The sequence below is a fragment of the Thunnus albacares genome, chromosome 11, assembly GCF_914725855.1.
Source record: "Thunnus albacares chromosome 11, fThuAlb1.1, whole genome shotgun sequence".
Taxonomy (NCBI): domain Eukaryota; kingdom Metazoa; phylum Chordata; class Actinopteri; order Scombriformes; family Scombridae; genus Thunnus; species Thunnus albacares.
In genome coordinates this window covers 31,997,911-32,010,864 of record NC_058116.1, presented here as the reverse complement: position 1 = coordinate 32,010,864, position 12,954 = coordinate 31,997,911, and the positions used below count along the sequence as shown (strand labels likewise).

General features: G+C 38.4%; 1 protein-coding gene across 1 annotated transcript in view; it reads right to left on the bottom strand.

The window, feature by feature from the left end:
• ttn.2 (titin, tandem duplicate 2) overlaps positions 1–12,954 on the bottom strand; it is a 253,622-nt gene that overhangs the window by 108,301 nt on the left and 132,367 nt on the right. Inside the window, exons 113-120 of the mRNA XM_044365366.1 lie at positions 12,354–12,620; positions 10,963–11,229; positions 10,255–10,521; positions 8,482–8,621; positions 7,749–7,875; positions 4,789–4,931; positions 922–1,045; positions 103–369 (exon numbers count right to left, since the gene is read on the bottom strand). Coding sequence (XP_044221301.1) covers positions 103–369; positions 922–1,045; positions 4,789–4,931; positions 7,749–7,875; positions 8,482–8,621; positions 10,255–10,521; positions 10,963–11,229; positions 12,354–12,620 — 1,602 coding nt within the window. The remainder of the gene's footprint in view (positions 1–102; positions 370–921; positions 1,046–4,788; positions 4,932–7,748; positions 7,876–8,481; positions 8,622–10,254; positions 10,522–10,962; positions 11,230–12,353; positions 12,621–12,954) is intronic.

Here is a 12,954-nt window from a genome sequence, read left to right as displayed (position 1 = left end):
CTCTTAAAGAGGATTCTTTAACTATCCCTGGAGTTCCTCCTAAATTTGTAATGACATTTAATGAATATCAACTTATAATTTCCACCTTGTAGTTGTACTCACGTTCAACATTGAGGAAGCAGGAGGTTTTGAAGTCTTTAGCGTCACAAGTGTACGTCCTTGAGTCGTCCAGAGTGCAGTCGTGGATGACCAGCACTCTCTTGCGTCCGTCGACGATCATCTCGTACTTCTTGATCTTGCGGATTTCCTGTCCGTTCATGAACCATTGCACCTCCGCGTTCTCTCTGGAAACTTCACACTCAAGTGTGGCGGTGGCTTCCTCCTCCACCGTCTGGTCCACCAGAGGCTTTGTGAACTCCACTGGCGGCTCTGAACGGACACAAAAAAACAAGCAGAGCAGCTGTTTAAATTCTACTCTGCTAAACTAGAGTACTATCAGAATATTCATGTTGGGTCTGAATAAAAAAGAACTTTTAAAATGACACTACTTATATCTCAACAACACATTTAGCAGTTTTTTTCTTAACATTGAATCTTCTATAAATAGCAGTGAGTTTAATTAATAGTTGTTAATTGGTGTGGATTATCTTCTTGAACAAGATAAGTGAATATTAAAAGTCTTTCAATGCAAAACTTCCATTGGAAATCTGCAGTTTTAAGAGTAACTCAACACCTGGTTAACAGTTTCAGGTCTGCCTCATCTCTAGCCAGAAGTGTGCTCTGTTGCAACTGTAACATATCTAACAGTGATGTTACGGTGTACTGACACACCCAGGAGTACACTTTTACATCACTGCTACAAGGTGAGGTCAATAAATTGGAGATTTCAGTAGTTGTTACTCATTAAAAGCTACTTGGAGCTAACTTAAAATAGATGTCATCAGTAGAGTCCAGTAGAATTAGCAAATGTTGATGTCTTACCTCCGACTATAAGGTTGGCTTCTGTCTGGAAGTCCTTGGCAGTCAGTCGGACCTGCCCAGCTTCATGCAGCTGGACATCCCGCAGAGTCAGACTGTGGACAGTACCCTCCGCCTTCAACACCACCTGGAGGTTCAACGGCAGCATCAGCAAAAGGGTTTAACCTGCTCTGAATACTGTCTGTCAGGTTGAAAAGGTCCAGCTGAGTCAGTAAGGCCAGTTTAGCATGCCAGTCTGTTTGTCTGTCAGTATATATAGTCAGGGTTTTATCTTCCCCATCAGGTTAAATAGTCTGTCAGAAAGGGAAGTTACCTGCCAACATAAGTATGCAAACATAAGCAAAATCTGTAGTATCCCAAAAATACCTGGATGTCATACTGATTCGAAAAAAATCTCCAGCATGTATCTGACCGGTCTACTTCGCTTACTGTGTCCCATAATGCAAAGCGCTGAAATGGTCATAAGCTATCATTTACATCTGTTTTCCAAATTCGAAATTCTTACTGTCCTGCAACACACTGCCTATCAGGTTTACAGAGTCAGTGTGTTCAGGTTTGGTCTTTCCTGAAATACATCTATCAGGTTTAGTCAGTAAGTTCAGTGTTTACCTTCCCTGGATGTTGCCTGCCAGGTTCAACAGTCAGTCAGTACACTGTACACTGCCTGGTCCTGGTTTTCTAAGGTTCCTTTAGTCTTGTAAAGGGGTCTCTTAACTCTAACAAGAGATTCAGTCCATCCTTCACATCTAGTGGTCGTTGTGGTAGTAATTATGACCCCGAGAAGTGACGCAGTTCAGATGACGTCAATATAAGGTGACAATTTGCCGTATTAGAGGGAGGCAGGTTGGGTGGATGTCTAGATAGTTTGATGGCAAAAAGTGGACTTTGCTGCAGGAGACCACCGTTCGCTTCCCGTTTCCAACGGCGAGAGTCATGTTACCAACTGCAAGTCGGGACATTTTTTTAAACACTGTAATGTCGTGGTGTTTACTGTTGCTATGATGATGATGATGACGGTTGCATAAATTTAAGGAAGTAGAAACCGTGTTTCAAGTGATCATTTTAACCCAAACCATGATCTTTTCCTAACCCTAATCAAGACCTTAAACACAGCGTTGTCACACCATAGAACTTTACTTACTTTACTTTAACATTTTTCTAACAGTGATTTGTAATGATTTTGGAAAGTTGCATATTACAATTCCTATTGGTCGTTCTTGAGTACAGGCACAATCAACCTATGTGGTTGTTTAATTACGAGGATGTGTTGAGTGATTCTGTAACTTTTTGATGGTTTACTTAAGTCTTCCACCAGTCAGTCAGATTGAGGGTTTTACTCTGTGATCCTTTTTATATTGTGTTCAGAGGACACAGAGACTGTAATTTGGCAGATTGTGTCCCAAAATTGCGTCTGTCAGGTCTAAAGCATTCAGTCAGTAAGACGTGGGTTTAATCGTCGCTGCGCGTTGTCTGTGCAGTTAAAAGGATGCAGATTTGAGCTGAGAGTGGTGTTTTCTGTTGGTAAGTGTCCAGCGCAAAAAGGGTCAGCCAGCTGAGCTCTGACAGCTAAAACGAACACAAGCAGCTGCTTTCCTTCTCCCAATTTAAACTTCCTGACCTCTGACACCTGGCGGCTGGTTTTACCACACATCCACCCACTACATATCACAGAGCTGTCTGAACCAACAACTACATAACTCACTGAGGAGGAATCAAACATACAGTATCTTTAATTTACTGCTTTTCTTGTTTGTTTTTAAAGGATAACAATAGGAAAAAAAATACAATAATTGTTATTTCATTTTATCTTGTTTTTCATGATAATTTTTTATCTTCATCTTCATTAAATCACAGAGAGAGAGAGAATAACTTTTGACTTGATTAAGTTTCAATGCTGAAATTTTAGTGTCTGATCTCCGCTTCCGAGCTGTGAGTAGAGCTTTTACAATGTTGTTTTGTTCTCTAAAAACAATCAGAGGTCGATAATGGGAAAAACAACTGAGGAACTTAATTTTTAACCAGCAATAAGTTATTTAATGTTTCCCCTCTAAGAGTGGAATATAAGGAGATTTGCGGATTGAGACGGGTTAAAATAAATTAATAAATTAACACATTTCTCAGTGTCTGCAGACATTTTGAGCTGATAAAAGACTAAATATGAAGACATATTTTATTTTTGAACTTCAAATTTTAATCACAGTTGAATCTTTAAAGTTTAGTCAGTTCTGACATTGCTGAGGTTTTCTCATCTTAAGTGCTGAAACACTTTTTAAAAAGTATTTATTAATGTCATTTTAATTGTCAGTGTCTGAAGAGTTTGTTTGTGTGGGTGCTGGGAAGGTGGTGACATGTTGAGCTGTTTTATTTAACTCCTGGGGGTTTAATTCATGTTACTGCATCTCATAAACATCAACAAAAAAAACCCATAAAATGTTTGTGGAGTTCCAAACTGAACAACAAACCGACTGTGTTATTGAGGTCCATGGTTTTTATTTACTATCTAGTATTAAGCATTGATTGAATCTGTCTTTATCTCTCTTTCTGTTGCACCAACGATTTAAAGCTAGTCTTCTAAGTATGCGCAAGATACATATTTAAGCTTTAAATTTCAGTTTAGCTCTCTCTAAACCTGGATGTTTTCAATTCTGTTGGTTTTTTAAAAACTCTTTTAAAACGGTCTTTTCTTTTTTAGTTTAACAGTTTTGTTCTCGGATGTAACAGTGACAGTATCATTGTTTTTATCAGTGATCATTTCTTTCTTTTTAGTTTAATAGTTTGCTTCAATTAAGCTTCCAGGATAAAGAAAATTTTTATTTGTTCAGTTTACAGGTTTAACTGAAGTTTGATTGGCACTAATTTAGTTTAAATCTCTGTTGGTGCAACTGACTTTATTTCATAACCAAAGAAAACCAGGAAATACATCTGTGATGAAACCAGAGCCATTAAACAACTGGACAACAAAACAACTCATTCAACCTGATTATACAGTAAGGAATAGTTCAGGTATGAAAATTAAATACTTTAAAAACACTGTTAGTCATGTTTACATGTTATAACTCACTTTATCTTCATTTTATCTAAAGAAAACCAGGAAATAAACTAAAGAGCTAGAGAGTTAGAGCTATCAAACATACATACATACATACTTGTGGCTTTATGTTGAGATTTGATGGTACACTTTATGTAGCATGTGAATATTTGCTCATGTTGAACATGTAACATGCAGTAAATCGTGCTTGCACAATTCAGAGAGAGATCATGTGTCTCGGGGAAACCTCAGGGTTCTCGAGTTACGACCAATAATCAAACTAATCCTGCGTTATGCTTGGATATCATTTCAAGGCCCAGACTCACAGCGAGCTCTTTTCAACGCTTATTTCAACGTGAAAGCAGCCGCAATTTCAAGGCAAGGCGAAACATTTACAGCACATTGCCTGTTTTTAAACTGAAGCTGTCAAATAGCTCTTGTTGCCACCTGCCCTGTGCCTCCACCTCCTGCAGCTGTTAAAAATAACCCCCGAAGAAACGCTTGCGGGGCAGAAAAAGCCTCCCCTCCTGCGTTATCTCAAAACCAGGATCGTATGCTCAGCTGGAATCCTGATCCTCCACCAGCAAGCCCTTATATAAAGACAGGCTGAAGCTGAAACAGGCTGGTGCAAAGAAAACTGAACATTGTGTACAAACGTGACAGGAAATGGCCTTGGCTCTGGACCAGAACCACCATGAGAGCTGGAGTCTGTAGTATCTGTAGTAACTGAATGTAAACAGGTCTTGTGTGTGTCAGGAAGGTGTCAGGAAGTGAGAGTCATGTCTTCGCTTGTTTTTGTACAGAAACATTGTGAGGACTCACTCAGGTGTGTTGGGACTTACTCTGTCGCTTGGTTCCAGCTTTGTACCCCCCAAGAACCACTCGACAGCGATACCTTCGTATGACAGCTCGCACTCGAAGGTTGCGGTCTCCCCGGCGGTGACAGTTACATCCTTCAGAGGCCTTGTTAGGCCGATCACTCGGGCTTTGGATTGGGGAGAAGACATGGTTAGCTCCCCCCCAAAACAGGTCAATAGATCCAAAAATCCTCAGAGAGAAACGGCTAATCCTCAGTGGCTAGTCCTCATGGTGTGGTTGAGCTGAAGGCAGGCTACTCAAAGCCCTCAGGACAACTGAAGCCAGCCACCCTGGGACTTGGCATTGGGGGGTTTCGCTAATTAGCATGCGACCTGCCATCAGATGTATATGGCCAGCAGGAACCAGTGAGAGATGGGGTCGCGTCCTCCCCCCTGCCAATCACTGCAAACCTGCTCTAGATAAGGCATGTGGCTTCTAAAATAACCAAGGGGCCTGATTGGCTGAGAGCCCACCTCTGCCAAACCCATCAGGGGAGAGCCAGTCTGCTCCTGTCAATCACCAATTTTCCTGGAAAAGGAAAATGCGGAGCTCCTTGCAGGAGTTACCCAACGTCACATGCAGAAAACGCTGACATCATGGTTTAGTAGCCTGTGTTGTAACACCGCTATGTAACTGGTGTTGTTGAGGTTTTGGTAATGCAGGCCAAACTGAGGGCATCAACTATTTACAACAGGCTTCTTCACATGCCTGAATTAAAGCCCCTTAATAGCCAGTTAAAGGCCGTCTGACAGTGAGCGCTGGACTGTTTAATCAACGAGCTGTCAGTCTGAAGAGTTTACAGTCATAATCTGCTCCCCAGGATTATCTCTGCAGACCCACATTTATATTTTCACACTATCTGCTCAGGAATACAGATAAAGTCTGACAGGAAACAAGGTCTTGATTTCTACAAATACATTAAAATGTAAATACACTGTAAAAAAAAAAAAGTCTCCATCTGAACAAGTGATTTCACTTTTTGAGAGTTTAGTTAGTATTCCTAAACCCTGGAGATGTTTTTTTTTCAATCTTCCAAAGGGTTTCTACTTTATGCACAAAATAAACTAAATAGTTTACAAAAACCTGTGATAGTCTGAGTTCATGTTGTCTTCAGATGAATTTTGAAGCTTTACAGTCTTTGTTGATTTTTAAGAGATGATTTTCCTGAACAAAAAATATATAAGGTTTAATTCTCTACTAGTTTATTTTCTTATTTTTTTCTAAACCGACACACCTTTAACAAGATGTCATTACTAGAGCAGTACAGTCCATCCTGTGGTTGTTTCAAGACGTTTCTCACTGGATTGGTTGAAAAACAAGTTCTTAAATATAGACTGAATTACTTGTTGAGATGGAAGTTTTATTACAGTGTAGAATATATAAAATACCTTATAATTGTTTCACTGATGCAAATTTTACTTCCAACTTGCCTCCAAATGTAGGAAACATATTTTAACTGGACAAAAATGTGATTAGATGCAGATTTTTGCAGGTAACGTTGGGTTTTGGTTGGTTGGTTGGAAATTTCTTGTTGTACATGACAACTCAAAAATCCCTTCAAGCTCATTTTCTCTTTGTTTGATAAGATAAAACCTGTGTGACTTCTTCATCTCAGCTTGATGGCTGAGTGTCATCTTTACACTCCTGGTCTAATTTTGCGGAGCAGCTTGAGTCTCTGAAGCCTGAAACTCACATCTGAATAGTATATAAGAGCCAATATTTATTGGCGATTACCATTATATTAACATCTAATTATATAAAAAAAAAAACAATAACAAGAAAATGATTTAATGTTGCAATTGGTTACTCACTATTTTAACTTTATGTACATACCGCTCCTCCCTCTGCTAATATACACTATTCAGGAAATGTAAGAGCACTAAAAAAATCTGTGATTTGAATGAGCTAAAAATTTATTCCACTTAAAAGTTTCAGTTAAAAGATAAAACAGAAATAATTGTCTCTGAAGCAAAATAAAAACAGTTAAAAATCAATTCTCAGTGTCAGCTGCTGGCATTGAAAACCATAAATCAAGCAGGAAACATTGATGTATTCAGGCCTCCTGCCGTTTTCTTGGGGAAGCTTTGGTCCTACCCAAAACTGAAACTTTTCTGGTCACTCATATTTGATTATTTGTCAAAAGCCTTCAAAAAAAAAAAAAAAGCATCATTCCAGAGTCATTGCTGGTTATATTTGGCTTAATTTCTGCCCCCTCTAAAAACAACTATGAGAAATTAGCCATTTCTCTCTGTACTCTTCTTGCAGAATTAGGGAAAAAAAAGCAATTCCATTCATGGCTCAAAGATCTAGCAAATGTGCTTCACCTTTTGATATACACTTAGCAAAGATTTAAAAGTGCTATATGTAGGAATTGTAAAGCAATAATCACTTTCTGTTAATAAGTGAACGGATTGTAACGTAACTTAAAAAATGAGACTTTCCTGACTTTCTTGGTTGCCTATAACAGCGTGTGGCAGTGAAAATCCAAAGGATGTGATGTTTATGTGTACTGCAACAGGGTGCAACACTAGCTAACGTTAGCTTAGAAATGGAGTCCGCTAACATTGGACACCAAGCTGTCTTTCTTCCTATTGGACAGGTAAGCTAATATAACTGCAAAGCATGTGAAATATATTGTGATATTGTGGTTTTAGCTGGCTAATGTTTCTGATTCTTACATATCGCAGCTTTAACTTTTCAGAAATCTTCTCAGCCAACCAATCAGGATGTAGGAGATACTGGGTTTCATGCAAATTCCTTTATCAAATTATTACCAAAATCTGGTTCATTAGGTAATAGTGTGCATGTGCATGTACAGTGCAGCATCAAGGACGTCACTTGGATCTAAACAGAACCCATTGTCGTCTGTCAAGAAAATTGTCAGCTGAATACCAACAAATGTTTTCACAAACTGAGTTGTGAGCGCCAGTGTTATTTCTGTCACCTTTAACCCTGAGCTGAGCTGTAGATCTCGCATTCGCTGCCGAGAAGTCAACGTTTCCTGCCATGTCCATGCGGCAGTTGAAGAGAGTCAACATGTGTCGCGTTCCTTCCTGCTTGATCTCCACATCCTGAGAAAAAAAAAGATCCAAAAAACAAAAACAAACAAACAAAAAAAAAAACCCAGAAAACAAACTTAAGTCATCAAAAAATAATTTCTTCTGAAGTTCAACACGAGGCGACAAGGGAGCGTGTTCACGCAAACATTTTTCTGTGAAACACCTGAAGTATATAAAGCGTTCATTAACAGTTACAGCTTTTTGAAGGGACAAGTTGTAATTTTTCACTAATACATTAACAAATGTATCGTGTTTTTTCTGCCAATAAACTTTAAAATTCCTTATAGCAGCTTCTTACTACTTTACAATGTGTTCTAGGATGTAATAAAGTTATTATTGTGACAGTTATTATTTGTTTATATACTGTTAATAAATGCTAAATAAGGGGGGGTTCAAATGTGTTACCAAATAACAGAACAAAGGCGAGTGATCTGCTTAAAATAATTAAACATACAGTTAAATTTGGGCATTTAATGAGTTTGAAATGTGTCAAGATACTGACACTCATTTCTAGAATATTCCTGAAGCTAAAGAGAAATCTTCTCCGGGAACAAGTGGAATCATCTCAACCTGATTGGCTTTAACATCTCTTTAGGTGAATTCAGTGTTTGATCTTACAGCAGATGGATGGAGTGTCTCTCCCAACAGTTTCCAGGTGCCGTGAAGGTCCTCCTCTGAAATCTCCGTCTCAAATTTGGCCACCTCGGTCTCTGTGACCTCCACGCTGTACAGCGGACGGACGACCTTAATGTCGCGCTCTGCAGAGGTTTAAAAAGATGTTAATGAATAAGCAAGCAGAAGGTGAGGCTGACCGAAAAACCGAAAAAAAAAAACAACATGTGGAAGCAGTTTGATGTTGTTGAGACAGACAGCTGTGTGTCTGACCATCACCGGAGGATGTACAGTGGACATGTAGACGTTTGACAGTTCGGGCAAGTAGCTGACGCTCTTATTCAGAGCGACTTACAGTTTGTGCAGAAGCAGGACACGTTGAGTAACTCTAGACAATAACCCAACCCTCAAAGATCTCGACACTATCAACAGACACTCTACAAATGACTTCTAAAGCATCAAAACATATTAATGCTTATGAGGACTTTTATTAATTATTTAATCAGAGTGGCGTTTGCGGGAAACAGTTTGAAACTGTGAAATTGTAACTGATCACAATGTTATTATCAGTATTATTTTAAAAAATGCTTTAGAAAGTGCTTCGATTAGATTATACTCACAAATAAAGAGTTATCTGCAGTTGGTTTGCAGATTAAAATTTAAATTAGATTAAACTTAAATAGCTTACACTGTGATTAAAATCATAAACATTTTTGTATTGTATTGTATTTTGAAATTTTGCAAAAAAATGTTTTACAGTTTGCTTTAACTTTGAATTTGGTTTATCTCAATTATTATTAATGATTAAGAGGTGATTTATTGATTGTTAACTATTTTATCAGAATGGTGTTGCTGGTTCCAAGTTTCTGTCAGCTGTTAAAATTTACAAATAAACATAAATCCATTTAGTTTTCTTTTTTGCAACTGTAACTTTTAAATTATTATTACAATTATCAATATGATTATTACTACTAGTAGTAGTAGTAATGAACACCTTAAGCGTTTATAAACTAGCAGTTAATTCATCAGTTTACAAATGCTTTACAGAGTATTAACACTAGAATTTAATTTGAAATGAAAAATTATTGACATTAAAAAGTTTGCAAACAAAAACTAGTCCTGATTATAAAAGCTTATACAGGATATTTTAATATTATTCACATCCTTATAAACAAATAGTCTTTAACTATAGCTCTTTTAGTTTGCTTTTATGTTTTTCTGAATTGTTTTAGTTTATTTATTTAATTCTGATTCTCTTAAATCTTAAATTTAAATGTTAAATTTCCATTTTTTGTAATGGGATATTGCATATCTGGCCCTGGAGTGACGGATGAAAATTTCACTGTAAATGTTTCAAACTTCTGTAAAATATATATAACTAATGAAATAAAAACACATAAATACAAAAATGCCTGTAAGTATTATAACATGTATATGAATGCTTCTATGGACATCTGAGAGTAGAGACATTGACATGAGGGTTACACTGATGTCTCCTTTGTTTCTTCAGAGGTCCTCAAAGTGTTTCCATACACAGTTATAATAATTAAATCAAGATGTGCAGGGTTGGATTATCCTCAAGTGTTACTATGAATAACATATGTCACACACATTACAAACATTCAGAATCAGGGAACAGGACACAATAATGACGCTTGGACGGGAGATGAGCTGCGGGCCAGATGGAGGTGGGGTTTCGGCGAATGGCGGTGGGCGGGGCCTGATTCTGCAGTCCTGACCGGGGTCTGGGGGGAGGGGCTGGATTGCTGCAGGTATTACCTTCGATGTTCAGGTTGGCTGTGGTTTTGTCGGTGCCACAGTCACAGGTGTACACTCCCATGTCCTTCTTTGCTGACTTCTTCAAGACCAACATGCGCTTCTTGCCGTCTGATTGGTAGAGAATGTTCTTGGAGGGAAAGATTTCGTTACCATCTTTGAACCATTTGACCTCGGCGGCGGCTTTGCTCAGCTCACAGGACAGAATCACCTCGTCCTTTTCGACGGCGGTGTAGTTTTGGAGCTTAACTGTGAAGTATAGGTCGCCCTCTGCAAGAAGTCGTACAAGACAACCAGCAACAGTTAAAAGCAAGGGTAAAAAAGGTGTTAAAACTACATCAAAGTAGTTAAAAACCCATCCTGCTGGATATAATTCAGATCATTTAAATTGGGAAAACCCATTCTAAAAAGAATTCATGGATGAATTTGATTTTCAGGGCTTCAGGGACACACTTTTCCTTTAAAACCATAATGAAAAGGATTTAACGAATTAAGCAAATTTAAAATATAAATGAAAATATTACGGGAATGTACAAGGAGCTAGTAAATTTTGTCAGACTTAGTGGGAAGAATTTTAAATTGCAAACTTTGTTTGGTAGTCAAATCTTGGGGTAGAGTTGCAGTGGGTGGAGTATGGATTCTGCATTTCCTACATCCTACCTAAAACAGTCTAAGTTCTCCTCCTAAATCCTTCTAGACAACAATACTAACCGAGCACAGTGAGCATGGCCTCTGAGGTCTTGCCCATGGCCTCGACTTTGATCATGGAGGTGTCGTCGATGGTGACCTCCTTGAAGGCCAACGTGTGAACTTTTCCATTGTCCGACATGTGCACCACCTTGCTGGGGTGCAGACGGATGTCGTTTTTGTACCAGACCACTGGGATCTTATCGTGAGAGAGTTCAACACTGAACTCTGCAGTTTCACGTTCCTTCACAGTCACATCCTTAATTGGCTTGATAAATTCGAGGCGAATACCTGACAAACAGACATTTTATATATATGTAGTTATATGTGAAGTTGTAACAGAGTTGTTTGGACATTTAAACATACAAATTATAATGGTGATGTGTCCAAAGTTAAGTGCTCTACTCACTCAAGTATATGGAATGGATATTTGCCCAAAGCCTTTCTCAAACAACTACATGAGCAATAAAACTAAAGTAGAAACAAGTCACAATACTAACATTTCCTATCTGTTATTGTTGAGCTTTGTTAGGATTGTAAGACTAGTGTAGAGTGTTGCTCACATCCCCTAGAGGCTGCAGTGTTCACTAGAGCCCCGATAAATAATCAAATCATCAAACAACATATTTCTGTATTCTTAGAGCCTTAGCAGTTGTGAAACTAAAAATGTTTGTCCTGGGGTGGCGCTACAGCAAAGGTCATTAAGGTCTAAAGAGTTCATTGTCAAGAGACAATTTTACAATTTTAAACCGCTTTGACAACATGTTCATTAATGTGCTGCTATAACAGCCTTCTGGTTTCAGGCTTTCCAGTAGATGCTGGAACATGGCTGCAGGGATTTGCTCCCATTTAGCCACAAAAGCATTAGTGAATTCCAACCCTGACGTTGGGGGATCAGGTCTTGCAAGTGCTGGATGGGATTGAAGTCAGGACTCTACAGGCACCTCAAGTTCTTCCACACCAAACGGGGAAAACCATTTCTTTGTGGAGCTGTTTTGAGCATGGGGGCATTTTCATGTTGAAACAGGAAAGGGACAAGCCAGGGGAGAGAAGCTGTTGCAATAGTAACAGCTAATGGGGATTCAAATAAATAAACAAAACAAACAAGCAAACAAAAAACAAACAAACAAAGAACACTATTGTCTTAAATATAATTTTTTACTGGCACATTAAGATTTCCCTTCACTGGAACTAAGAGACCGACACTAAAGCGGCAAAAACAGCAAGACCAAAAGAAGAATGTAGAGGGTCTACATACTTTCGGCCATTGAGTGATTTTGTCAGTTATTGAAAGGCTTTTGGCAAATACACCATTATACATAGAATTTACAGTCAGAGCACAAGAAAGGTGACACATTCTGAAGTTATGCCCTAATGAACATGTCACACCATCTATCCATTCTGACTTTATTTACCTTTGATAATCAGTTTTCCAGATGTTCTCTTATCTTCAGCCTCAAACATGTATTTGGCTTCGTCTTCATATCTGGCAGATTTTACTATAAGAGTGTGTCTCTTTCCCTCCACCAGAAGTTCATACTTGTCATCATTTGACAACTCCGTAGATCCCTTCAGCCAACGGAAGCTTTTGGGCTCTCTAGAAATTTCCAGCTCAAACTTTGCCTCATCCTTTTCGTACACGTGCACGTCAGCCAGCGGCGTAATGAATGAGACTGGGATCTCTGTTGATTCAGACATATAGAGTTAATGTCAAGGCGCAGATGGAGTGTTGATGAATAAAAAACGTCGGATCAGTTGTTTGTTTGGGTAAATTAATCAATGCCCAGTGGTGCAAAAAATAATACAAAAGGGTGTTCTTGGTGTTCACAGTGTAATAGCATTTACCACTCCATTCATAGAATGTAAATCACTATTACATTTTATAAATCCACATGATTTTTGTATTATTTTTGAAAGTAATTTGCAGCACGGAAAAAATGAGACAAGAAGATGAAATGATACAGAAGAGCGATAAGATTTAAAATAAAACGTGAAGCAGAAAGAATCTTTAAGCAC